This window comes from Girardinichthys multiradiatus, chromosome 5 (genome assembly GCF_021462225.1).
Source record: "Girardinichthys multiradiatus isolate DD_20200921_A chromosome 5, DD_fGirMul_XY1, whole genome shotgun sequence".
NCBI lineage: Eukaryota > Metazoa > Chordata > Actinopteri > Cyprinodontiformes > Goodeidae > Girardinichthys > Girardinichthys multiradiatus.
The window spans coordinates 15265020-15291950 of NC_061798.1; the positions used below are offsets into that span (position 1 = coordinate 15265020).

Below are 26931 nucleotides of genomic sequence, written 5' to 3' on the forward strand. Positions count from 1 at the left end.
TGAATAGAAGTGTCAGTTGAGTTTGCACTGTTAAAAAAAATGTTTTTATATGAGCATTTTATCCTAAAGTTATTTAGTGCAATTTAAAATAATCACTTTTTGCTTTGTAAGTAAAAACAAAAAAAGAACAACTATGCAAATACATAAAGGGAAATCCTTGAGATATAAAGTCCTGCTGGAGAGCAGATGAGAAACATCCTGACGGCCAGTTTGAAAAGAGCCCATGGTGTCTGTGTGTCACTGAGGCTCATTAATGAAAGTTCCAGCTTGTGCTCCATGCTGCAGCCGCTCTGTGTGAGCATGTTCTGGACTCAATGACTGACTCACGCTGACTCTGCGCTGGCTGGCAGGCAGGCGACGGCAACGCTGAGCTCTCTGAGCTGCAGTGAAAGTGCTAGCTGGTAGAAGTGAAAGGTGAATGATAAGTGTGAATAGCAGAAGGCAGGCGACCCCCACACCGATAACACCGGGAGAAGCCCCGGGTGCAGCTCTGAGGCAGCGGCGGCTGAGCAGACAGACGCAGCCATGGCTAACATCGCCGTCCAGAGGATCAAGAGAGAGTTCAAGGAAGTTCTCAAAAGCGAGGAGGTTTGTTTACATCGCCGACTGCTTTTACTAACTTGCCGCTAATTTCGTGGTCCTTTTCTTTCGACTCTGTTAACATGTGCAGTGACTGCAAGGTGCTGGTAGAGGACAGGAACTACCTGTCGAGGTGTTGGTTCTGTGTTGCATAAGGTCAGGCCCCGACCATCAGAACCTTAGCTAGCGTTAGCTTCAGAAATGCCAGGAGTGCCCCTGTTATGTCAGGTGGGTGTGTTCAGGAAACACCGGGGATTTAAAGCATTGTCAGGCCTCCTGTTATCAGCAATGTCCCGTAAACACCTGAGTAATTACCAAGCTTAGAGCTGTTACTAACAAACTGTAGCCAGTGTCTCATGAAGTATCACGACTCAATAAATGAACCAGTGTTAGCTCAGTTTAGCTGCTTTTAGCTAGTTAAGGGAAGCGTTATTTTTGATACCCCATCTACAGCTAGCGTTAGCATCTCATGTCCCTTTAACGTTCAGCCGTTTAACAAACTTGTAATTATCTGGTTGTGGTCACCGTGGGAGGTTTATGAGGAGACATTTATTTCTCTGCCTTTCAGCGGAGAAAAGCGGAGTCCTGTTTGTTGTTTTTTTTGGTTAACTTTAAGTCGCTTTGCTCCTTTTGCTAACAAACATCTAAAGGCGTCATTTAGATGTGTGGGGACTTTTAACTTCTCTTAAAAACGCCCCAGTCTGGCCTGTCAGAGGTCTCACTTGCTAAACTTTATTTTTGTGACAATGCTTGATAAATACGCATCAAAAAAGGGCCAGTATCAGTTATTTCTACCAACACGTTGTTTTCTGTCCCAATCTCTAGACTAGTAAAAACCAGATCAAAGTTGATCTGGTAGATGAGAACTTCACAGAGCTGAGAGGAGAAATAGCAGGACCACCAGATACACCATATGAAGGTACACACCTGAACATTTTGTCTTCTAAAGAAAGCACACTCAGTTAAATATATCCTGCTTGACAATTTGGTTTCTGTTTTTATAAGGTGGCAGATATCAGCTTGAAATAAAAATCCCAGAAACCTACCCGTTTAACCCCCCAAAGGTAGGTACCTGAATGTTTGGTCTTCTCTAGAAGAATAAAGACATGCTTTAAGTTCTTCACGTCTATCCTGCTTGCTGAGTTGTTTTTAATATCACATGGGAAAAACTAAACTACTGTCTGTTAGTAATTCAGTTGTTATCTAAGAGAAAGGTAGGTTTCATAAATACAGGTGATTCTTTAAGGTGGCTATGGTGTTCAACAGGGCTTAATTTTAGTTCCCACACTTTTTAATTGATTGATTTCACCAGCAAGCATGGCATTACCTTTCATAGCTGTTCTAACAAGGTTTGGACTAATGAGAGGTACTAGTATGAGTATCTCAAAGTTTGACCCCCTGATCACGACTTGTCATGTGTCCAGTTACGTACATAGTAAGAAATATTAGATAAATGAAAATATTACAGATGATTTTTATATGTTTGTACTGCAGGACTGCAAAAAGGAAAAGTGAAAGAGAAAGTTAGGGACCAATTATTTCTCTGATCAGAATGTTAAAATGTAAACCAGTGCAGACTTTTGGGATTATATGACCAACCTGTACCTCTACAGGTCCTTCTCAAAATATTAGCATATTGTGATAAAGTTCATTATTTTCCATAATGTCATGATGAAAATTTAACATTCATATATTTTAGATTCATTGCACACTAACTGAAATATTTCAGGTCTTTTATTGTCTTAATACGGATGATTTTGGCATACAGCTCATGAAAACCCAAAATTCCTATCTCACAAAATTAGCATATTTCATCCAACCAATAAAAGAAAAGTGTTTTTAATACAAAAAACGTCAACCTTCAAATAATCATGTACAGTTATGCACTCAAAACTTGGTCGGGATCCTTTGGCAGAAATGACTGCTTCAATGCGGCGTGGCATGGAGGCAATCAGCCTGTGGCACTGCTGAGGTCTTATGGAGGCCCAGGATGCTTCGATAGCGGCCTTTAGTTCATCCAGAGTGTTGGGTTTTGAGTCTCTCAACGTTCTCTTCACAATATCCCACAGATTCTCTATGGGGTTCAGGTCAGGAGAGTTGGCAGGTTAATTGAGCACAGTGATACCATGGTCAGTAAACCATTTACCAGTGGTTTTGGCACTGTGAGCAGGTGCCAGGTCGTGCTGAAAAATGAAATCTTTATCTCCATAAAGCTTTTCAGCAGATGGAAGCATGAAGTGCTCCAAAATCTCCTGATAGCTAGCTGCATTGACCCTGCCCTTGATAAAACACAGTGGACCAACACCAGCAGCTGACACGGCACCCCAGACCATCACTGACTGTGGGTACTTGACACTGGACTTCTGGCATTTTGGCATTTCCTTCTCCCCAGTCTTCCTCCAGACTCTGGCACCTTGATTTCCGAATGACATGCAGAATTTGCTTTCATCCGAAAAAGTACTTTGGACCACTGAGCAACAGTCCAGTGCTGCTTCTCTGTAGCCCAGGTCAGGCGCTTCTGCTTCTGTTTCTGGTTCAAAAGTGGCTTGACCTGGGGAATGCGGCACCTGTAGCCCATTTCCTGCACACGCCTGTGCACGGTGGCTCTGGATGTTTCTACTCGTTGATTCAGATGATTAGGTTCATAGATCGTTTAGAAACCCTTTTAATGATATGCTAATTTTGTGAGATAGGAATTTTGGGTTTTCATGAGCTGTATGCCAAAATCATCCGTATTAAGACAATAAAAGACCTGAAATATTTCAGTTAGTGTGCAATAAATCTAAAATATATGAATGTTAAATTTTCATCATGACATTATGGAAAATAATGAACTTTATCACAATATGCTAATATTTTGAGAAGGACTTGTACAAGTTGTTTCAACTGACACCTTTTTTATGTAATTGTGCTGCTTTTGTTGCAACATGGATGTAATTATGTTAAGGGAGAAAAAAGGGTTAATCATTTCTCTTTAATCAATGCTTTAAAATGAGATGATGGATGATATTATTTTAAAATTAAAATTACAAACACCAATTTAATCAGTTTCCCAACATAAAGAAATGGCTCTTGAATAACTAAATACGGTAGGGCATTTCAACCAAATACTAATATGGGACTTGGTCTCAGGCTGTTTATTCTAACTTAGAAACTTTTATTTAAAGGTAAAAAAAACAACACTGATGTACTGGGTAATCTTTCCATTTAGTTAATGGATCTAAAGGAAAAAAAGGAAGCAAATAAAACAGATGAGAAACAGCACTGGATAGACCGTGTCCCGCAGACGACCTTTTCTAACCCTTCATGATCTAAAATCTTATGACCTAAACATGAAACATAAAACTATAATAAAAGAACCTTCTCTGCTGACAACAACCATTAAAGTAGTTTAGCTCCAGGTATCTACAGTAAGTGCAGTTTATTTATCTTGTAGTAGAAAGAAACGTGAAGATGCAGACCAAAATCGTCACGTTAAACTATTAGGTCCTGGGTCGTGAAAATGCTTCTTTAAAAAGAATTTTATTGTGATTTTTGTTTTTCAGCTCAAAAATAAACTAAACATGGAATATTTTAAAACAACACAGTCGGATTTTTGAAGAAAAGGCCTCTGTAAATCATTGTAGAGCTGAAACATAAAAAGGCCTCAGATGTGTGCCTAAAAAAAAGACAGTTTGTTTTTGTTTTCTTGTCTGTTCTCAACAACAACAATGAAATATGTCACTCTTAGGCACATTTCTGTTATTTTACTTTCATAGTAAAATAACAGAAAAAAGAACCAGATACGTTTTCTGGAAAACAAGGAAAAACCAATTTTTCTGCAAGCACGTTATATTTTGTTATTGATATTGTAACAGTATGCCAAAACATGACTTTATGGTATGAGGCTGACGATTATTTGTGTTTTACCTGATATTTTGGATTTTAAAAAGATTTTAATTTGCTAAAATCTCACCCCTAAAAGTCTGCTTTGCATGACTTTTGTACTGTGATCTGGGGCCGAATAAAATCATTCCAATGGCAGTAGATGTCCAATGCCATGTGTTGATACACAGTGAGTCGTGGACTTTGTAGTTTTCTTTCTCTATGCATTTAACTGAGCTTCCGTGTTCCTTGGCTTGACAGGAAAAACCTGATGAAGACAAAGTGTGTATCATATTTTTGACACAGCTGTTAATGAAGCTATATTAATAAAAACAATAATGTGTTAAAGAATACCTATAGGAATGAAATTAGATTCACTGACTGACTAACTTTAGACGTAATGAATCAGCTCTCTTCCTTGACCTGACGAACCTCTCCTACCTGCCTTTCTGCAGGTGCGCTTCATCACAAAGATCTGGCATCCTAACATCAGCTCAGTGACAGGAGCAATATGTCTGGACATTTTGAAGGACCAGTGGTGAGTGGCTAGAGCCTATACCCTGTGATCTGTAGTGTTCAGAGGTCAAGTCTGCCCACCTCTCTACTCCAGTGTTCAATCTTTCTCACCCAGGGCAGCTGCTATGACCCTGCGGACAGTGCTGTTGTCTCTACAGGCTCTTCTAGCTGCAGCAGAACCAGATGATCCACAGGATGCAGTAGTTGCAAACCAGGTGAGATGAACGTTCTACTTCTTCCGTCAACAGTCATGCTGCCGTGTACTTCAGCTTTATCTGCTCAGGAAATAACCGACTTCTTGAAAAATGAAAAAGATGAATGTTTTTCAGTTGGTTGGAAAGTCACTGTTTCTGTTTTCCATCCTCAGTACAAGCAGAATCCAGAGATGTTCAAACAGACAGCAAGGCTGTGGTCACACGTCTACGCAGGCGCTCCGGTCTCCAGTCCCGACTACTCGCGAAAAATAGACAAACTCTGTGCCATGGGCTTCGATAAGGTTAGAGACAACTCTGTTTCTGTTTTACTGCGTTTAAAACTGTAAAAAAAAAATGATCGTGTGATGCAGAAGATTGGTAGGAAAGCAGAAGTAAATTAACAGGTACAGGAGGGAATGTATTTATACTTTTAACAATCAAATAGGATATATATTTTTTTCTTTTTAGATGCATATACTATACATCCTGTATACCCTAAACTCCTATTTGCACCCCTGGTAACATTTTGTAAAAAGCCTTCTAATCAAAGCCTTTTACTGTGATTTACATACATTTACATTTAGTGTTTTTTTTTTTGACATCCTTACTGATATAAATGTAACCTAAACATTTTTGCTTTTTTGAATTTGATCAGAGTTTTTACTTAGTAATCCACAACTTGTGGCTTTCCTAGTATGTAAATCTGACCTGGCACAAAAGCCCATTTCTCTTAGGTGGTCTTCAAACTGGGAAAGACAAGAGAACATACCAGATGTGTGCTGATTTTCACAGGTCAGGAAAAGTAAAAAGCTGATTAGCTAAATTTGCCCATATGTTCAGGCAGTCATAATTTAGAGGTTTAAAACACCTCTTTCCACCATTGACAGTACACAGGATGGTAATGAAGGTAAAACAACTGTAAAGCTCACCATTAAGAGAGCTGGAACACAGTGTGGCATCTTGGGTTCCCATAGTCTCCATAATGACCATCAGACTCAGTCTGCATGCCAACCAGTTGTTTCTTTCCTGTCCTAAAAGATTACTGAAATTGCTGATTGCTGAAATTACTCAACTAATTCTTAAACTGGGAGCAAGAAACTTTTCCTCATTAAAAACAGTTTAAATCAATGTTTTATAGCAATTCATGTTACTTTTATATCTGGATCACTTTGCATTTATTTTGACTTTCTATTTCAAATCCATGAACATACATCCTTCACATTTTTCAACCATTTCCCCCTCCCTCTCGTGTTCAGAATGCAGTAATAGCGGCCTTGTCTTCGAAATCCTGGGATGTGGAAACGGCGACCGAACTTCTCCTCAGCAACTGAGACCCAACCAGTTGTGAGGATCCCAAGAAAAAAAACCGTCCTGTCATCAGAGCGCCTCTGCTTCTCCAGGCAACATGCTACCGTTGCCTTGTGCTAAGCGACACAACCCTGTCACATTCAGCATAGCAGTCTGAACCTTCTTTTATTAAACGTTTGCTACAAACACCAGTAGCACCACAGTTGCCAATATGTTCACCAAACTGTTGCCTGTCCATCAGTGTGCCCTCGTTTATGAGCCCCAACAAACTCAGTCCCTCATTTTGTTTTTGTATTTTGCCCAAACGGCTGCCAGTGTCTGGATTTCTGCTGGGTAAAACATAAGGGGAGACACGCACGCCGTTCTCTCCCTGCCACATGTTTATTTCCCCAGTAGCGAGTTGGGACTGTGCATCATATTCCCTCCTACAGACGTCCAGGGCCGTAATAGCTGGATTTAAACACACTTGACTTGGATAGTGCTGAGCATTGGTGGCGTGCTGGGCTTGTTCTAGAACCGTTTGATCCTAAATGTTCTGGTCCACTGCAGACGTTTTGGACGTTGCATTTTGTACATTCATCAATGAAAGGTCCTGCCCATCCACACCCTCCACCATTTGCAAACACGCACAGAGCCAAACAAGAGTTAGCTGTAAATAATGTGTGTAAATTTAAATCTATATTGGGGATATTCTTTTTTTTTTTTTCTTACATGGACAGCATTGTAAATCTAGTTATTTTAAATATGAACTATGCCTACTATACAGTGTGACTTTTTATGCATTTATGATCCACGAGAAGTCCCACAGAATGTCCTTTTTGCCCTCTCTTGGTTTGCACGGGTCGTTCCCTCCAAAATCCTGATCCGTGCAAGTCTTGACATGCCAGCTCCTCTGCTGTACCACAATCAAACGTTTTCTAGTGTCTTTTATCCTTGCATGTTCTTTTGCCTTTATTACAGTTGGCCAAATTGTGTAGTGGGAGTGTGTTCATTTAAACATCCCCTTTAAAAACCACCAAGCAAAGCCAATTTGGAGCTTTGTTTCTGCTCTAAGAACATTTCCCAGTACAGGTGAGCAACCGTTAGGTGGTGTGAAGGTCAAGGTTGGTTTAGATTTGCAATGCTGCTGTGTTTGCCTATCGCAAAGCAGTCGCTGGCAACCAGATTAAAACAAATGCTCCAAAGTTAGATTTGATGTAACTGTGCAATGTATTCCTGCACCCATATAATACCACTCAACCTTACTTTCGACTATAGGTACACTGCCTTGCAAAAAAATATCGGAAATGTCATTTGACATTTAAAGCCACAAACTTTGTGTTTTCTGTAAATACGTAAGACTAATCAACAGAGTAGAGCATGGCTTTGAAGTGGAAGAAAAATGATATGTTGTTTTAAACAGACCATTAAAAATCAAAGTTTGGGGTTGTTGCGTGGTGTAGTGTGTGACCCATATGTATGGAGGCTATTAGTCCTCCCCGCAGCTGTCAAGGTTCGATTCCTGACCTTGGGATTGTTACCATGATAACAGTTGCAAATCTTCATGGGTATTTCTCTTGCACAGGGCTGCTAAGTCCAGTCCTGGAGAGCTACTATCCTGCAACTCCTGCATGTATCCCTGCTTCAACATTGGAAGCAAATGGCTGAATCCCCTCATCAGAAGCTCTGCAGAGGACCAGTAATGCTCCGTTCATTTGATTATGGTCTGCTGGAGACAGGAGGCATCTGAAAGTTGCAGGATAGTGGCTCTCAAGTACTGAACTTGGTCCCTTAGCAGTTTAGCAGATCAGCTCAAGGTCAGATTGGATGGAGATTGTCTGAACATGATTTTTACAGTCTTCCTAAAGATCCTAATTGGATTTAGGTTTGGACTTTGACTAGGCCAATGGAAGATGACCATTCCATTGCAGCTATAGCTGTATATTTAGGTAAGTCTTTTGCAGGATCTTAACAGGTTTTCTTCCTGGACTGTCCTGCATTTTAGATCCCATCCGTCTTCCCATCATGTCAAAACAACTACCCTGTCCCTGCTGAAGCATCCCCACAACATGATGCTGCCACCCCCTTGTTTTACCGTGGAGAGGGTGTGTTCAGGGTGATCTGCAGTGTTGCTTTTCCTCCAGTGTTTTGCACAGATGCCAAAAAGCAGCTTCTTCCACATACAGCAGCTGCTGTGTCCTGTGTGGCTTTTGGCAGGGTTCCTGGGACTGTACAGGGCCTTCTTCTGCCACCTTTCTGTAATGGTCAGATTCCTAGACAGGAGTTAATAGTTGTCTTATGAATAGATTGTTCCACCTGAGCTATGGACTTCTATAGCTCCTCCAGAGTGGTCCTCCAGGCTGCTTTTTGATGGGGGGACTGTGGGCATGGTTGAACAGAAGCATATGATATAAAGATTTTTGTCTACACAAGTATTGTTTCCCTTCCATTTTACGAGTGATTGCATTAAAGGTTGTAGTTGAAATGTCAAAATCTGAAAAAGGGATATGAACGTTTGCAGAGCATCGTATTAATATTCGAGTTATTGTGTAAAACTCTCTGCTGCTGATGGTGAGACATGTTCAGAGGCAGGTAGAAGGTAGTCTGCTTCATCTGTAAATAGCTGGGCTCCCCCCCCCCCCCGTTAGGAGCCATGATGTAGTCACTTAAGTGCACCAGAGTCTGCTGGATTTAGATTTTGTAAGAAAGGGGCAGAGACGAGAGGCCTCCTCCACTCCGTCTTGCTCCTGTTCTCACTATGTACAAAGCTGCAAGATGACAAAGTGATAAAAGGAAATAAGATGGGGCTGTTGCATCTCAGTTTCTCCATTTAAATAGACTTATTTTATTTTTTTAAATCGGAAGCAAGCATCAGCAGTATAAAAAGCATGGTTATTTATTGTGACAGTGTCATGTTTTCTTTGATTAAAAAAGTGGGGAAGAAAAAGAAAATGTTTTGTCTGTGTTTCTGAAATAGAACCTGGAAAACCGCGATCCGAGACAAATCTGCAGCACCCAAACATCTAAAAACATTTATTATTTTTTTTTTATATAAAAAAGGTTGAATACGATGAAAAGCATTATTTAACTACATCCAAAATAAGTTTTCAACATAAAAATTTTCCACTTGATGCTTGAATGTTGGATGTGCCCAACGAAAGATTTTCTTGGAAAAACACTAAACAAAAAACTCCAGATGTGTCCAATATTGATTTATGCATTTTTCTTCTAAAGACCAAAATCCCTGATGGACTTGAAGGTTTGTGGCAGCAAGCAGAACCCGCCACACAGGAAGGCAAGTTAAGAAACAACCAGAACTTATTCATCTGCTTTTCTTCTGCCAGTTGGTTTATAAAATCTTTCCAAAGCATTCAGTGTCACCTTAATTTCCTGCAAAGTTACATTTACAGAGTTTTTACTTTTGTGTGTATTTACAAACTCAACTGGTGAGCAGGAATGAAACCCTGCAGCCCAGACGCAAAGGAGGAAGACATCAACACTCAGACAGCAGAAGATGTAATTTTTTTGTTTTCCCAGGGAATTTAATAAGCAAGAATCATTACCAGATTAAAATGTTTGTAAAATGTCCATCCCGTTTTTTTTCTTCTTCTTAAAAATGGCTCCGAAAAAGAAGCAAAGAGCAACAAACACAAAGGAAAAATATGTTTCTGAGTAAGATCTACATACAGAGAGCTTCAATCAATGACTACAGGGTGTTTTAAACCTTCTAGTATGACAGTGTGTGTGTGCATGTATATTCTGTTTATGTAGAGAAGGTCCATAATATCTCCAAGAAAGCTTTAAGAGTCAAAGGGACTTGAGTTGAGAAGATTCAGGCCTGTTCTCTGCAGTCTGAATTTTATCTTCGCACGTCGCCTCTTTACCTGAAAAACAGCACAGCTCAGCGTCACTCTCAGAACATCATCTCTTATATTCGTCACAGCTTTGTCAGGTGCCTTCAAAGCAATTAAAATGGTATCTTGAGCCATTTGAGCTGATTTCCACCAGCAGTAATAACCGAGTAACAATCATCTGATTCGAATTACATTTATATTTTATCTCATTCCCCTGACTTTAGTCTTTCCAAAAAAAATGCAATAAATATTGTGCTTCATCAGGTTATGGAGGGGACTAAAGGACTTCATGGTGCCACCACAAAGGTAAATGTAATGAGATTTTGTGTGATAAACTAGCACAAAGTGCGTTATTGTGAAGTGGAAGGATGGGATGGTTTTCTGCAGCTTTTACAAATAAATATCTGAAAAGTGTGGCGTGCATTTAAAGCTCTAGTATTTTGTAGTACGTCTACTAGCTGTCCACATCTGCAGAAAACAAAAAAGTAGAAAAATTAGCAATTTTTGACCCAAAGAAATTGGATCACTCCTCCACAAATGGACAAGTTTGAAACCCTCATTTTTAAAAATGTGGGTAGCAGCTGCCCTGCCGTTATTCAGGCACCCATGACCAGGGTGATGTTCAGTGATACATACAGGTCGAAAAGTTGCATTTTGATCTCATTTGACCAGAGCACCTTTTTCCACGTATTCGCTGTCATCTACATCAATGGTTCTCAACCCTAAAGGCTCATAGTCCTCCATGTTTTAGATGTGTGTCTGCTCCAGCACATCTGATTCGAAGGAATGCGTTACCTCCTCAGCAGGCTTCCAGTGCTACACAAGCCTGTTTATCGTCTTATTTATTTAAGTGAGGCGTGTTGCAGCAGGGAAAAACCTTAAACATGAAGGACAATGGGCCCTGAGGACCAGGATTGAAAAAAACACTGCTCAACATAGCTTAAGTACAGAACATGACTTCTTATGGCTTTCTTCTTGCCACCGTTCCATAAAGGCCAGATTTGTGGAGTGCATGACTCATAGTTGCTCTGTCAACATATTCTTCAACCTGAGGTGTGGATCTTGCAGCTCCTCCAGAGTCGTGGACGTCTTGGCTGTGTCACGTTGAGCAGCCACCATGATGCTGTTTGTTCACTAATGTTCTCTAGCAAACCTCTGAGACCCTCACAGAACAGCTGGATTTGTGCTTTGATGAAATTACACACGATTAGTAATTATGTGACTTCTGAAGGCAAAATGGTTGCACTGGATCATCACAGTAGAAATGGTGGGAGAATAACCATGTCTATCAAATAAAATCCCAAATACTCAGAAGCTTGTGGCTGTAACCTGATGGAACGTGAAACAGTTCAGGCTGTATGATTTATAGTCTGGTGAAAACTGTTTTTTACTGTCCTCAAGGACACAACATTCAAATATTTTGGAAAGTAAGGTAAATGAAATTATTTCTAAATGTGGAAAAAATCTAAATTGAGTAAAGTTTGTACAGCTGAAACAAATGGACAGCTACATTTTAACCTCAGCACCAAAGGGTTAGCTCATCTATACAGGTCTGTTAATATTAGTTGTTTGCACAAAAAAGAGACAGCAGCAACAGTTCTGAAAACAAATCTTTAACTCCATGAATGAAGCTGGAAGTGGCTTCACACATCTGTGACCCAAACTGTGTTGGATGGGTCAATAGCTAGGTCCGATGTTTTTTCAGTCAGCTTTCTCCGTTTTACAAAACCAAGGTCAAAAGGGCAGCAAACAAGTGGCGTGCCGGGTAGCGCCAGGGCTTTTGATGCCTTTCAGACACATTGGACGTAGAGTGGACTGAAACAACCATTTTCTGAGAGTTTCAGCCAAATGCAGTTATGTATTAATGCCACCAGGTGGCATAGTCTACCTTGGAAAACAGCTTTCTGCACTAAAATGAACTGTACCAATGTAAATCCATTAGCTTAGCATTCCCTCTATGTATTTACCTAAACTAGATTTCTCAGCAGAATAGCCAGTTTTACGAGAACCTTTTCTTTTTTGCCATTGTCCTTATAATGACAACATCGTGGGTCATGTCTCTCTGGATACATTTCAAACTTGAAAACAAATCTTTCCTCATCCATTTTGAACCTTTTTCCCACCATAAACGGCGCTACAATAAAACCACGGAGGAACTACTTTCTTTATGTTGTATTCAAGAGCGTAGGTTGGAAAAGGATTGCTGCTTTGAGCATCAGCAGCGAACCTCATGCTGTTGGTGTGGGCTGTCAGAAAAATAAGAGACGCCGCCTGTGTGCATTTCCCTTTAGTCCCTGAATAAGGTGAGTTCCACCCTTACCTCTGCAAGTCAATCTGTCTCTTTGTCCCCTCGTCGGTCTGCTGCTGCTGCTGTTTTGACATTTTGACATTGATAGAGTCTGCGGGAGCGTCGGACGCTCTCTTCCGGCCTCTGCCTGCTCCACCTCCGGCTGGTAACGCTCCTGCCTCCTTCAGCGCTGCTGCAGCGGCAGCCGCCGCAGCTTTGGTAGGGCGACCGCGTCTTCTTATGGGCGATGCTTCTATCCCGGCATCGGGCGTTAGTTTCTGACTGGGCTCGTCCTGAAAAACATTCAGAAGAGCCGGGTATAAAAGAGAACAGAGCTGTAAGCAGAGAGATGTGAGGTTCCTGAGCAGGTTTACCTTCATCTCGTCTTGTTTGATGACTGGGTTCTCATTGTTCTCCTGCGCTTGACGCTCTGTGTCAGTGGTACTGCAATTGTATTTTAACCATTACAACCAAGCAGATGAAACACTGCATTACTTTGCTGTACAGCGTGAGCTAGCAGATCTGTCTGTGTGTGTCGACCTGTTTTTGTTGTTAGCTGTGACCAGTGGAGACGAGTTGGTGCTGGTGTTACTGGCTGTGTCTGGGGCTGTGGCGGTCTTTTGAACGATCCTCCGTCCTGGTACCGTCAGAGTTTTGTTGACTGTTGCCAACACTGGGGCTGGTTTAGGCTAAATGAAAATATAATTCAATAAGTATGGCTGGATCAGGTTTCACTTATTGTAGTGATTTTCAGCAGCTACCATCAAACACGATTCCTCCTGACTAGTCTAAATGTTTTCACTTTAAACCGTCACCATATTTCAACAATAAATACATTCTGGTTGTGTGTTTACCTTTCCAGTTAGCAGCATTTGTCTCATCTCCCCTGTCAGGTACTCCTTATCATTTTTAAACTCCTGCTATTAGAAGAAGTACAATGGGTTATGTTTAGCAATACCTTTAGAAAGCCTGATTCCATCATAGATGAGCATAATATCTGGTGACTGTGTGTGAATGTGTGTATTGCCTTGTCTTGTACGAGGAAAAACTTCGAGGGGAGGACAGGCTCTTTCTGACAGTCCAGGTGACAGGCGGTGCTCTTGTTGGCGATGACGAAGAGAGCCACGTCACAGACGATGTACAGTTTCTGCAACCAGAACGTCACAAGAATCACTGATGCACTTCAGAAATACAACATCCTTTCTCTCCTTGCTGCTGTAATCGATTTTACAAACTTTACTGCATTTTATTGGGATTTTATGTGCTAGACCAACACAAAGGGGTTCATAATTGTGAAGTGAAAAGGAAGATCAAGTTTTATTAAAAATCTAAAACGTGTAGCATGAATTTACATTCAGCTCTCTTTACTTTGATACCGATAAAACTGCAAACCTACCAAGACATGTTGGTGAGCCTACACTGACAGGGCAAGGAGAGCATTAATCAGAGAAGCAGCAAAGAGGCTCAGGGTAACTCTGGTCTACATGCAAAATGTGTAGAAAACCAGAATATGCACCATTACCAGCTTGAAACCTGGTGGTGGCAGTGTCTGTGGGAATGTTTCCCATAGGAAGGGACAAGAAGGTTGACCAGAGTTGATGGGGAGATGGAGCAAAATATTAGACACAGTGAAAACACCCTGTTAGAAGCAACAAAATAATTTAGACTGGGGTGGAGGTTCCCCTTCCAGCAGGACAACACCTCTCAACACACGGTTAGACTCACTGCTGCTATACTGGAATGGTTTAGATCAGAGTATATTCATGTGTTTGAATGACCCAGTCAAAGTCCTGATCTAAATCCAAAGGAGAATCTGAGTCGGTACTTAAAAACTGATGTTAGCAGGCACCCTCCATCCAATCTGACTGAGCTTGAACTATTTAACAAAAAAACAAAAAAAAACAAATAAGCTTTGCACATCACTAGATGTCTAAAGCTGGTGGAGACATTTATCCAACAACCTGGAGCAAAATGCAGTTCAACAAAGTATTGACTTACTCTGGTTGACTGTAAATCCCCGCCACACTTTTCAGATTTGTATCATGCTTGGTCTAAACTGCATCGTATTGCATAAACTGTTTTAAAAATAAATAGTTTGCAGCTGAAACGTGACAAGAGCTGTTCAAGGGGTATGAATACTTCTGCAAAGCGCTATATATTCGCCTGCATACCTCATTGGCCTTTGCATCTTCAGGACACTGAGCATCCTTTGCTTGTTTGATGTTCTCAACCATCTTCCTCAGAAAAGCATGACTGTTGTTCTCGTTCTTGGTCATCAGGACTTCCAACATGAACCACAGGCACCTAACAGAGGAGAAAAAGTAAGATATGAAGTATTTAAAAAAAAATCTCAATTTCAGATGCACTCAATAATAAAGCAGCCTCACTCTTTGATGTCTTTGAGCTGCTCATATTCATGAGGTTTTGTGAAATCGGGGTCGTGGGCCAGCAAGTGGATCATAAATGGAACCACATACTCGGGAAGAAGAGAGACCAGTTTTTCTGACAAGACACAAAGAACAATTTGAATTAGAGAAAAAAGATTTGTAGCTAAGACTTCTAAAGCTGGAGTGTGATTTCTAGACATGGTATTATAAATTAAGCAAATAAAATGTGTGATACTACTTCAACAATAATAATAAAAAAAAGGATCACGTCTACTACTTTGATGCTTTCCATTTACTGCTTATTTAAAAGGGATTTTAATTATTTGATTCAACTGGCCTGTTGCTGCTATAAGAAGCCATCAGGTTCCTGCATGAAAAGTTGAAAAAACTCACCCTGAGCGAGGGGGTTCTGTTTGATGTACTCCCTGCGCACGGAGATGTTTTTGAGCAGGCACTGTCGGGCGTGAGCACGGCGCTCCTTCACCGGGTCCTTGGCACACAGAGCGAAAACAGCCAGGTACTCCAGGGGCAGCAGCAGTTTGACGAGAGCTAAGTGCAACTTCTGGGCAAAGATCTGACGAACCTGGTAGCACTCGTCCTGGGAGAAAGAATACGACAAGAGTTGGTTATGTACTAAGCGTTAATTTAGCAGCTTAAAGTCCACTTTCAAACACTTAAATTCCAGTTTTCTTTTCGTTAAATCAGATACTATTCAAAATTAAAAAAAAGGTGTTATGTATGATGGAGGTGAAACTGACATTGATGACGAGGCCACAGAGCTGAAACTGTTCCGGTGTGATGATTTCATGGTAACATGGCTCCTGCGCCAACTTCATGATGGCGGAGCCAGCAGCCAGCCTCAGACGAGACATGTCCGATTTACTGTAACAAAGGAAGATGTGTTAGCTTAGAAATATTTTACCATTACCCATAAAGCTTAATGTTTCAGAGGGAATAAACACAAACACACACACGCGACTAAAAGCGAATCTATAACTCATAACTCGGAGGTACCTGATCTTCTTCTGCTCTGTGAGGTCACCCTCGCTAACCAGCATGGCTGACAGCAGGCGGAGGGTGGAGTTGGCTGATTTGGATTGGTTGTTCTTCATTCCTAGTAACCAGCGTACCAGTAGCTTGATGGCCTGAACCTGGAGGAACAGGGAGAACATAGTCTGTCGCTTTGCGTCTTTTTTCATTACGTACACCAACTTAAGAAAAACAAAAACAACAAAAAAAAACGATGGTTTCAGCACCACATCCATATTGTTTCTGCAGTTTAGACACATTGGAAAGACCGGAGTTTTCTCCAGCTGTTTGAAGCATCGAGTAATGCAGTGATTCCCCACCCCGACCTGTTGCTGTGCACTACCAGTCAGCTCCATGAAAAAGGTTCCTATACATTAGTCTTGCTTAGAAGAAAATCTTCTGGTTATGGAAAACAGAGACAGTCCTGGCGTGGAAACTAAAGTTGAGCCACCCATCAGTTTTACTGACGTAACGCTGCCTTAAAAGTACAGCTAGACATGGCAAGCTACAAAGCAGCCGACTGCAGCCTCTCTCCATGAGCAGGGACTTTCTATCATCGCTCATCTCGTTACAAAAATAACAGTAGATAAATTTTGGCCTTTGGTTATCAAGGAAAAATGAATATCAAGAACAGAATCAACTTTAACTTTTCCAATGTTTGGCCCTCTTACCTTTGCTAAAACTTCAGGTGAGACTTCCTCATCAGTGGACCACAGCTTCCCGTTCTTGTTTCCTACCGACTGAACACACACAAACGGTTAAAAATCTTATTTAATGTTTTCTTTGTTCAAATAGTGGCTCTTAAAAGTCTATTAAGCCCTGCAAAAATAGTTGGTTTTTGTGGTGAAAACAATTGAGACCCTGACAACTAATTTCAAACCTTTTTACACAGTGTGACATATCCTGAAAATGTAACTGAAAAACAAATTTATTAGAGGGAAAACTGTAAAATAAAAATAAAGGGTCAAAGAACACATCCCACTGTGAAAGATGGTGGTGGCAGTATCATGATTTGAGGTTCCCGTCTTCTGAGTCCGATAGATTTGGGGAACTTCTCCAAGGCAGACCGGGTAATAAAGTCAAGATGGCCTCATTGTTTTCATTACAACCCCCAAGCATTTTAACAGGGTTGTGTAAACTTTTGAGATTCATTGCATAAATTGGTTTAGAGAAGTTTAACACCTCAACCATCCACTGTAAGCTACACTACCAGTACGAAGGAAACGACCCACATTTTCAATTAGCAACACCAGACATCACCCCATGTAATTTAATGAGCAAACGTCTGCTCCACAAACCCGGTCATTCATGAGCAAATCCTTGACGATGAAATTAGCCACGATGGACTTCATTGGTGAGGCGAACTGATCTGGAGCCAGCATGGATATATGCCCCAGGGACACAAGTGGAGTGATGAGCTGTTCTGGAACGTCTGCGTTGAGACTGCGTGACAGAGGCTGCGGGTCCAAGAGGAAATTGTGTTAGCACATCCTACGAAATACAGCTTCAGGTGATGAGGACAGAAATGAATAATACAGAGGAGATCCTAATTAATCATCAGGAAGTGCCTCCCTACCTCAAAAATCTGGGCCAGCTGCACTTCCTTGTTGTTAAAGATGGCATGAATGCAGTGAACGGCCTGCTTGGCCTGGTGAGGTGTGCCCCGCTTGGCCTTCTGATGCAGGATGGGAATCAGTGTTCTGAGAGATACGCAGGAGAAAAAAACATTCAAAATGGCCGACGCACTCAAAGGATAATCTAACGTTTTATTCTTCGGCCATTTTTAGAAGAAAGATCCGTAACGAGCCGCACAGAACCTCCGTGTTTCCTGCTCTACTCGCATTCAACACCAATTCAAATGCAGGCCAGGATCCCGAAACAAAAAGTGGAATTCGGTTGCTTCAAGCACTACACATAAAATGTGTCATGCATCCACCCTAAAAACTATTGTTGTTTTGTTGTATTTAAAATGACCAAACCCTCTTCCTCCTGTGAAAGTATTTTCTTCTAGATTGTTTCTGTGCCGGACGGTTAAACACACCTTCCATCAGCGGCACATGACAGCTTTTGGTCTGTGCCCCAGTTTACCCTTAAAGCACTTCAGCTCTTATTCCTGGTGGATCAGAGGCGTAGGAGCCTCAACAAGCCCCTGTGTATCTGTTCTTACAGAAAACACACCACACATGCCAGGGGTTCCTCCTCATTCTTCATGTAAAGATTCCAGACTTTTCCAGACCTCCAAGGGCTTTATGGTCATTTAAAAAATTTAAACCACAGAATTTCACAGGGAATTCAGAGTACATATTTCTATACAGGTCATGCTTTAAGGGTGGGAGGAAGGTAAGACACAAGGAAGAAAAGGAAGGAGACAAGGAAATAACGTAAGGGAGGACGTGAAAGAAATGACAGATGGACACAGGGTAGGGAGGAGGAAAGAAATAAAGGCAAATACAGGAAATGAGGACACAAGAAACAAAAGGACAACAAGGAAAGAAAGGAGATAGAACATAGAAGAAAGAATGGAAAAAGGAGGGATGGGACACAAAAAAATGAAAGGTCAGGAAGGAAGGAAAAAGAAAGAATGAAGCTACAACACAAGTATCAAGGACAGAAGGAAAGACAGACAAAGATGAAAAGTCATAAGGGCACAAGGAAGTACAGAAGGACGGACGAGGAAGGAATGAAGGAAGAAGGTACCCCGGCATTCAGAACACGAGTAAAATCTTAAAATATGTGCTCAACATATGGTAAAATAAAGATTTCATACATCAATGTTTTTCTCAGTAAATATATTTCTAATATTTCTACTGACATGAAATTCATACCAGCGGCCGATCACTCAGGTAATCTTCACACACCAGGAGGTCAAACAAATTCATGTTAAGGTGGATCATTTTGAGATGGGGGGTGTGAGTACTTACCGTGAGATGGATGTGGAAGATAAAGAACAGCGGTCAGCTGCTTTGTGTAGGACATGATTTGACCTAAACTGATATGGGCATGATAAAGTTGTTGACCTCAACAATAATCTGAAGTACAGAACAGAGTGAGCAGCAGAGGTCAAGATTAATTTGATGAAGTAAGGCTTTATCTCCATGAAAGAAGGTCTGGCACATCAGACTCCACTGCCCATCTCCCTGACAGCAAATTTGCTTCAATTTCTGTGTTTATTTGGATTACTCAGGTTGTTGCCAACATCTAGGCTGAATTTCACGTCAACTAAAATATTAGAAATATACTGACAAAGAGAAATGATGTGTTCAATACTTGTTTTACCAGCAAAAGACCACAGTTTGTGCCTCTTATCCATCTCTTACGATCTTATCTGTTGTAACTCTATCTCGATCTTCTGCCCAGTGTTACGGAAAATCTGAATAGCCGCTTCTGCCACTTTGTCGTCCTCCATCTTCAAACACTGGAGCAGAGACTCGTAGGTCTCAGCTGAATGGAATGCCGTGGGGTGTGTGAATGACAGGACCTACAAGAAAAAAAACTGTTATTAGTTAATAAAGCTTTCCAGTGAATTTTAGTATCTTATTGTTCTGTGTACTACACATTTCAAATTTTGTTCATTTATACCTTAAGCAGCTCAAGACCAGAGCGGATCGCTGTATCAGGGGTGACACCTTCCTCCTCATCATCAGCTGTCCCCTCAATGGACTTATTTAGCAGCTTTACCAAAGCACTAAAGCAAGATTAATTACTTTGTTAAGTTACTCAAACTGTTATATGTTCTCGCAATTTTGGGGGATCAGGATAAGACTAAGTCAGGATGAGTCAGTGTGTGATCTCTCATTGTATTTTTCCATAAAAGAAATATATTTAAAAAAAGCACAGATTGGGACCTGCAGTTCCCTGTCATCACCACTGGGCGGCTCAGTAAATGAGATAGATCTGGTAATGGACCAGTGTTACACAATACCAAACACACAGCATTATGAAGCACTTAGATAAACAGAGGCTAAACTGCATCTATTTTGGTCTCCCTCTATATAAAAACACATTTAAATGTTTTCAGGCAGAACTTACAAACTCATCTCAACTATACAACATCTTCCTTTACTTGATTAGAAACCTACCATGACCCATTTTATCGCAATTTTAAAGTGTATTGCATTTTTGTTGGTACATGTCAAATTAAAACATATTCACACTCTGAGGAATGTTTCTGACCTGATGGCTTCAGAGTCGATGTGAACTGGGGCAATCCGCTCCAGCAGGAACTTGACCATCTCTAGGAAAGGATTGGTGGGCTGTTTAGGGAACGTCAGCTTCCGAGTGATCTCCCTCTGCGCAAAATTAAATACAGATATTCATGTTTTCATCGCATCTACAAGCTTACACAGTCAATTAGAAAGTATGGCTTTGCAGTGTACATTGAAAACTATCATTTTCAGATAATAATTTGTTCTAAAGTCCAGAAATGATGAAAAGTGCCAGATTTTTGTTTGCTAAGTTGGACCTCGAACATAAATTGAGTTGCAGCGGACCTGTTAACGCAAACTACGACTATGAGTCGTTTTAAAATATTTCGTTCTTCGCAAGTATAACGAGCGGCCCCTCACCACACAGATTTCAGCCTGCTTGCAGGAGCACGTGGGACTGATGAGCATCTCCAGCTGGACTCTGAGCTTCTCATCCTCACTCAGAACCTGGTTGAATTTCTTCATGAAGTCCTGGGCCTTTCCGGCATCCGGTAGGTTCTCTGCAAACAGCATCATCACACTGTGATGTGGATTACACCCTATTCAGAACCATGGTGCACAATAACTGACGTAATAATGTCCAGTGCCTTGCAAATGTTTTCATGACCCTTGAACCCCACATTTTTGTCTCATTGCAATCACAAATAAGAGTGTTTTGGTGGATCATTTTATATGGTAGACCAACACAAAGTGGAAGGAAAATGATTAATGGTTTAATTTATAAAACAAAAACAAACAAACAAACAAAAAACATACTGAAATGCTGCGAATTGTATTCAGTTCCCTTAATACTGATGCCCCTAAATAAAATCCAGTGCATCCAGCTGGTTTTAGAAGTCACCTCGTTGCCACCTGTGTGCAATCTAATCTTGGTATGCTTGCAGATGTTCTATGAAGGCCTCAGACGTTTACTAGAGAACATGAGTTAAAAAGCATCATGAAGAGCAAGTAACAGAGAAGACAGCTAGAGAGAATGTTGTTGAGATGTTTGAAGCAGATTTAGGTTATAAAACAATACTTCAAGCTTAAAATACATGAATGTTTGTGGTTGTAATGTGAAACAGAGGTATGAATACTTCTGCAGGGCACTACGTACGTTTGTGTTAGTTTACTTCCAACTTACTTGCGATACTCATTAGCTTCCCAAGCATTGCGGAGTTGTTGGCCTCAGACTAGCAGAGAGAAGAAGAAAACAGGTCACAGATCCACTTGCCTTCTTATTTTCACACGTCCTCACAAATAACAACTGAGACATAAAAGGGAGAGTCAACCCACCACTGGCAGCTTGTGAAGATCGAGCAGCTCTTTTACGAGACTTCTGAGCATGTTCTGACACTTCCACATCTCATTTAGGGCCCTGAAAGGAGGGATCAATATGAGACAGAGAGAAATGACAGCACTGAATCAATATGCTGCTCTTATGACGTTGACTTGCTGCCCTATCAGGCCATTACTTTCAGGTTGTGGCTGGACAGAGGATTGATAGTTTTCTCTTAATAGTTTTAGATCAATATTTATGTGCACGTATGTATGAGTCAAGGTGTGTATCGTTTTCAGGTGAAAGGTGAAAATGCAGCATATTTGCTCACTTGACAGCGTTAGTGTCCAGACAGGCATACAGGTAGTAAAGACATTTCATCTTCTCCTCCGTGTCGAGACTGTGAGGGACCATGTACTGGGCAAAAATCTTCTCCACTAATAACCTGTAACAGGAAAGTTTCCATTAATTCTTTAAACATACTGAAATTAAAAGAAATGATTTGAAAAACCACCCTGCACAATGATAATTGTATCATTTATTTAGTGTGGAAAATCCCATGTTAATTAATCTAATGTTGTGGCTATTATCCTTCTCAAAACTCCAAAGACGAAGCATGTTCAGTTGACTGCTACAGCCAACCAGGAATTTACTTTAAATCTCCCGGTGTTTCAAACAACTTTGTAGACTTTGCACTCCATCAAGGTTCCCGTGGTCTTTAAGAGAAACAGGCCCACAGCATCACAGATCCTTGAAGATAGGTTTATACTTGACGCATTGAACGGGAGGTGAGGGTGAGCGCGCCAACACTGACGCGATCGCAACGTCGCCGCCCCTGTGCGCTCCATTCAGAATCAACGAAGCTGAAGGTGCAAACATTTGACCCACAAATAAACCACAGAAGAAGAGTGTAACAGAAAATAAAAACAACAAAGAAAAAAGGTAAGAGAAATATGAGTTGTAAAGTTAGATTGTATGCATCAACGGTGTTTAAAGTTTTTATAGCTTTTGTATTGTTGAGTACAGAATTGTATCTAGGTACAGTTTTAGATTCTTTATGAAGACAAAAAACATTGTTTTACTCTTATGAGTCTGAAACTTTGCAAGAAACAGAATCACGTTGATAAATGTTTTCGATAGTGCATACAGCCATTTTAAGCGCTTCTTCTCTCTCCTATTACATTTCCACTGGTTATCTTGCATACTGCCCCGTGATTTCAGAGAATACTGCAGCAAAGTCGGCGAGGAGAATAAACGCCTACAGCGTTTGTTCAGGCTCATGCGCCGTCAGCGGAGTCTATCTATTAATCTATTAATTCTTTATTTCTCGCCAAACTCACCTGGTGTGTTGGTGGATGAAAATCTACCAACATACTAGGTGCTAGCCCCCCCAGAACCCCCCAGGTGTTAGTGCCCTGCATCTCGCTCTGGGGGGGTTCCTCCTGTGCCTTGCTGGCGACCTTCTTCTGTGCGAGGCGTATGGCTGCCCTGGGGTGATGCTTTATGTCTGGCTGGCTGGGAATACTGTGGCCTTCAAGAACCGGGTCTACCTGGCCGTCGCGGCTCTAAGGTGCTGTGAATTGCAGGCCTTCTACCGTTCTCACCACACTCACAAATATACACTTGCAGATGACAAACTCACACTGAAGTACGCCCACTACAAACGCACTTATTTCTACCCCTATGCTCACCCACCCACACAAATACACACACCAACACACAATTAGTCAAATGGATGAAGGTCATACAATCCTAGGTTATTATAACATCAATGTGGCCTTCCTACTTTAATGCTGGATTGAAAGAGTAAGAGCCTGACACATGTAGACAACCATCTGCTCTATATGGTATGCCTGAAACGGGACACGTTGAAAAAGAAGAAAAAAAGTATGCACATGGCATCTAATAGTTATGGAGACTGGGTAATTCTCAGATGCCTCAAGGAGGACTGCTTTCCCTCCCTTATCATCAATGAAATTCATTTTTTAATTATTGCTCAGTGTGCAAGTGTGAGAAAATTTATGCAGGAAGGTATTTTCTTGTACCCATGTCTTGATTTATGAAGTTCTATACGCCCATTAGATTTATTTAAATGCTATGTTCTCTAGTCTTTTCCATTTTGAGGAGGGACTGCAATGAACGGGCTTCGCTGTCATATTTAATATCTAGGTTGAATTTCTTTAAATTTCCACTAAAGGATTTAAGCTGTGCTAACGCAACAAAACAGGAACTTGTTTTGAGGGTTTTTACACATCTTTACCGGAGGGGGCCAATAGGTGTAGAGGGGTCACGTTATTATTTTAGTAAATTATTAAAGAGACTAATTTAGTGGCTTGAAAAGGGGTCTTTTTTTATAAAAAGGTACCTATTAAGACATGTCTGTTGTGCCAAACTAATTAAAATGAAGGCTACTCCTTTCCTTTACCATGAACTCATTTTATGTACGGTATGTGTGCTCTCACTTGTCATCAATGCTGTTCTGATAGTAGATGTGCAACAGTTTGTCTTTGATCCAGCTGATCTTCTGAGCGGACTCCTTTCCAGCCTCATGGTGCAGACAGTATTTCTTATAAAGCTGAGCCAGGCCCATCATGGCCTCTTTACGCACACGCCACTATAGAAGAAGGACAAAGAGGATAAAAACATTAACAGATTAACAAGGAAATAATTAAATTAGGATATGAAAGTCACAGGAGGAAGATAATCTTGTGTTTGAGACCAATGCACCATTACCATGGTGCATATTAATGTGGATATGTTGTGATTTTAGAATATAAATGATTAGTACAGATCTCCAGGGTAAATTGCTGCAAATGGCGTTATTAAAATTCATATATTATTGTCCATTACTACAACACTGAGTGCAGCATTAACTGGTTAACATTTCCCTGCTCCTCACTAACGTCCTACCCTCTTGTCGAGGGTCCTTTCCCGCACAAAGCCCAACAATTGGTCATTGATCAAGTTCAGGTCTTTCTTTCCAGCGTTGATGATGGTGACAATGACATCATGTCGGATGGCTTCCTCTGGGTCGTGAGAACGCACTTTCAAATATTCTGAAAGAAAGATAGATCGACAAATCGATAGGTAGATTGATAAGACATGAAACCTTATTTTTAGTTAAAGCATGAATGAGCAAGCAGCCACAAACACAAGATAAGGCCTACCTGTCAAGTCTTTCGCCAGGTCAGGGTGGTTCATAAGGCAGTGGCTCGCGAATTTCACACACTCTAGTCTGACTGGTACGTGGATGTCGTTGAACCTGCAGAAGCAATGCGTGAAGTGTGATCAAACTAAACTATATAAGATTTAGTTGGAAGAAATGGGGTAAAATAAAAAAAAATATCTGTACAGACATTAAAAAAAGACCAAACCTCATCTGTAAAACACTTTAGTTAGACGGGAAGACAACAGGGAACTTGTCTATGTCAGTTCCTCAGTTCCAATGTTAGGCCTACTTTTCTAAATTTACAGACATAAATTCCTGAAGACATGATCTAAGCTGAGGTTACTCACCGTCCTAAGAAACACTGCCAAAGCGGTCTGTTCTGTGATGCTAGCTCTGAGTCTTTGGCCCCAAATAACTTTGCAAGCAACCGTACAACAGCTAGACGCTCCTCTCCATCGTTGCTCTGCAACAGAAGAGCAAATTGTCCTTTAGTGTGGTTTTAATACTGTCTGCTTTTCAAATTCAAATTATTTTATTTGCTTACCCACACTGCAAACAAAACGGAATAAAAAACTGTCTTTTGTGCTAAATAAAAGTGACAAGCACACAATGACACAGAAAAGGGCTGGGGTTTATATCGCCTGATTTAAAATACTGATTTTTATTTCACAGGAAATTATAAAAATAACAGCATTGACAATACTGAATATAACATTAAATCTTTACCTTTCTGCATGGGATTTCGCTGGGAGCTAAGTTTTTCTTAATGCGCCTGAATGCCTCACTCTTTTGACCTTCACCCAACTCTTCCTGAAAATTCGCTCCGGTGCTACGGAGCTTAGCGGTGGTAGCAAAACCAATTAAAACTCTTTGATCACTTGATCGGTCGATGTGTTTGCATCATAAATAGATAAAAGACTTATTTGCAAAAGAAAAAAGGTCTGAATTAAACAGTAACAATAAGCAAGACACTTTAAACAACCAGGACTTTTTGTTGCCGAGTCATTCTTGTTCAGGTTCTCTTTTTTAAATATACAGTTTTATAAAATGAGGAGCGAAACTGCAGCTTAATTTTTGTTACGGAGCTTAACTCAGTAAATGTCCCTTCTACTGTTGGATCATTCGGGCTGAGAGCTGTAAGGTTCTTTCATTTTATCTTGCTGTTGGAGGTTCAGAGTCTGAGTCTATCAATCGAAGATCAATTTTACTTCAAAAAACTGAAATAAGATCAGAAGTATAACTATATAATAAAGGGTTATGTTGGATGGAGCTGAGGTGGTGAGGGCATTATTACTGTTGTTGTTTTCCGTGTTGTGTTCACCTTAAGTTTGAACTCCAGCTGAGGCATGACAGAGGTCAGCAGCATGGGGTCGATGGCAAACAGCTCCTGGATGAGGTCAAAGACGTGCTCCGATAGGTCACTGACCGATGACTTTCCCATCACTAAAACCTGATTGAAGAACTGTGCAAGAACATGAAAACACAGAGGTGGAGAACCCAATGGAGATGTGTCCACATACAGATATATATCACATAATGTACAAAGTTGTATGGAAAAGAGAAAATCAGAAGCAAACCAAGAAAAAAACCCAAAACCAATCTAATGAAAAAAAGCAAAAACAAACAAGTAGCTTCTCACGTTTGCAATGCACGTCTCAATCGTTTGGACCGTCCTCTTCAGAAGAGTCTTGGCGAGATCATATGCTTGCTTATTTAGATTCTGATTCAACAGAAACAAAAAAGAAAAATAATTACTGTAAACTATAGCATAAACTGCGTTTTGATTTACCTTTAAACACCAAATTTCCAAACTGTTCTTCTGCCTGTCAGTACTGGAAGTACAAGAAGTCAATCATAAAACTAAAGAGCATTTAGAGAAAAACCAAAAAACTTGGTGTGTAAAATTAAAGAAATAAGATCTATTAGTGCCTGTTATTTAACCATTTCATTATTATTATTATGGTTCATGTTCTATGCAGCAGACATGACGTTATGCCTGTGGAGGGCCAAAAGTGCCGTCATCCAGCAAATAAAGAGACTGTTAAACATATATATGTCAGCTTTTAAATAAACTAGGAAAAAATACAATAAATCAATAAATAAATGTGTATAGAAACATCGGTTATAAAATATCTATTGCAATAAATATGGAAATATTTCTATATTTCAAATGTTATTTGAATGAATACATATAGAAATAATTATAAGTTTTTTAAATTTTTTGAATTGCAGCACTTCTGTCCCTCCATCCTTGTCAGCATACCTGGAGATTGTTTGAAACCTTTCTGATTTACTAAAAAAA

The 26931-nt window shown here is 40.6% G+C and overlaps 2 protein-coding genes across 6 annotated transcripts in view; one reads left to right on the forward strand and one right to left on the reverse strand.

Moving 5' to 3' along the window:
* Positions 1 to 203: 203 nt before the first annotated feature.
* On the forward strand, positions 204 to 10028 carry ube2kb (ubiquitin-conjugating enzyme E2Kb (UBC1 homolog, yeast)). Of its 3 annotated transcripts, XM_047364614.1 has the most exons (8): positions 205 to 588; positions 1405 to 1498; positions 1585 to 1643; positions 4899 to 4981; positions 5075 to 5174; positions 5327 to 5455; positions 9675 to 9735; positions 9895 to 10028. In XM_047364614.1, the coding sequence occupies exons 1-8, from the start codon at positions 526 to 528 to the stop codon at positions 9984 to 9986; spliced, it is 681 nt and encodes a 226-aa protein (XP_047220570.1). In that variant the 5' UTR covers positions 205 to 525; the 3' UTR covers positions 9987 to 10028. The 3 variants fall into 3 exon arrangements, with proteins under 3 accessions (XP_047220569.1, XP_047220570.1, XP_047220571.1); XM_047364613.1 differs by having other exon boundaries at positions 204 to 588; positions 9675 to 10028; XM_047364615.1 differs by lacking the exons at positions 9675 to 9735; positions 9895 to 10028 and adding an exon at positions 6410 to 9392 and having other exon boundaries at positions 212 to 588.
* The window catches only part of pds5a (PDS5 cohesin associated factor A), a 31989-nt gene continuing 15015 nt past the window's right edge, over positions 9958 to 26931 (reverse strand). For 2 of the 3 annotated variants that reach the window (XM_047364610.1, XM_047364611.1), the window contains exons 7-33: positions 26269 to 26349; positions 25951 to 26091; positions 24977 to 25092; positions 24628 to 24722; positions 24371 to 24516; positions 23923 to 24074; positions 21792 to 21905; positions 21478 to 21559; positions 21326 to 21374; positions 20563 to 20702; positions 20171 to 20286; positions 19577 to 19682; positions 19315 to 19475; positions 17574 to 17697; positions 17296 to 17454; positions 16669 to 16737; positions 15983 to 16119; positions 15727 to 15850; positions 15362 to 15566; positions 14969 to 15083; positions 14753 to 14885; positions 13609 to 13728; positions 13436 to 13501; positions 13122 to 13270; positions 12956 to 13025; positions 12615 to 12874; positions 9958 to 10324 (exon numbers count right to left, since the gene is read on the reverse strand). In XM_047364610.1, coding sequence (XP_047220566.1) covers positions 10321 to 10324; positions 12615 to 12874; positions 12956 to 13025; positions 13122 to 13270; positions 13436 to 13501; positions 13609 to 13728; positions 14753 to 14885; positions 14969 to 15083; positions 15362 to 15566; positions 15727 to 15850; positions 15983 to 16119; positions 16669 to 16737; positions 17296 to 17454; positions 17574 to 17697; positions 19315 to 19475; positions 19577 to 19682; positions 20171 to 20286; positions 20563 to 20702; positions 21326 to 21374; positions 21478 to 21559; positions 21792 to 21905; positions 23923 to 24074; positions 24371 to 24516; positions 24628 to 24722; positions 24977 to 25092; positions 25951 to 26091; positions 26269 to 26349 — 3234 coding nt within the window. In that variant the 3' untranslated portion in view covers positions 9958 to 10320. The remainder of the gene's footprint in view (positions 10325 to 12614; positions 12875 to 12955; positions 13026 to 13121; positions 13271 to 13435; positions 13502 to 13608; positions 13729 to 14752; positions 14886 to 14968; positions 15084 to 15361; positions 15567 to 15726; positions 15851 to 15982; positions 16120 to 16668; positions 16738 to 17295; positions 17455 to 17573; positions 17698 to 19314; positions 19476 to 19576; positions 19683 to 20170; positions 20287 to 20562; positions 20703 to 21325; positions 21375 to 21477; positions 21560 to 21791; positions 21906 to 23922; positions 24075 to 24370; positions 24517 to 24627; positions 24723 to 24976; positions 25093 to 25950; positions 26092 to 26268; positions 26350 to 26931) is intronic. The other variant, XM_047364612.1, reaches the window with a different exon arrangement.

Excerpts from the sequence above, each read along its gene's own strand:
- ube2kb (XM_047364613.1), top strand. The coding sequence starts at position 526 with ATGGCTAACATCGCCGTCCAGAGGATCAAGAGAGAGTTCAAGGAAGTT. Across the intron at positions 1,644-4,898 it reads ACCCGTTTAACCCCCCAAAG|GTGCGCTTCATCACAAAGAT; the intron begins GTAGGTACCTGA and ends GCCTTTCTGCAG. Across the intron at positions 4,982-5,074 it reads GACATTTTGAAGGACCAGTG|GGCAGCTGCTATGACCCTGC; the intron begins GTGAGTGGCTAG and ends TTTCTCACCCAG.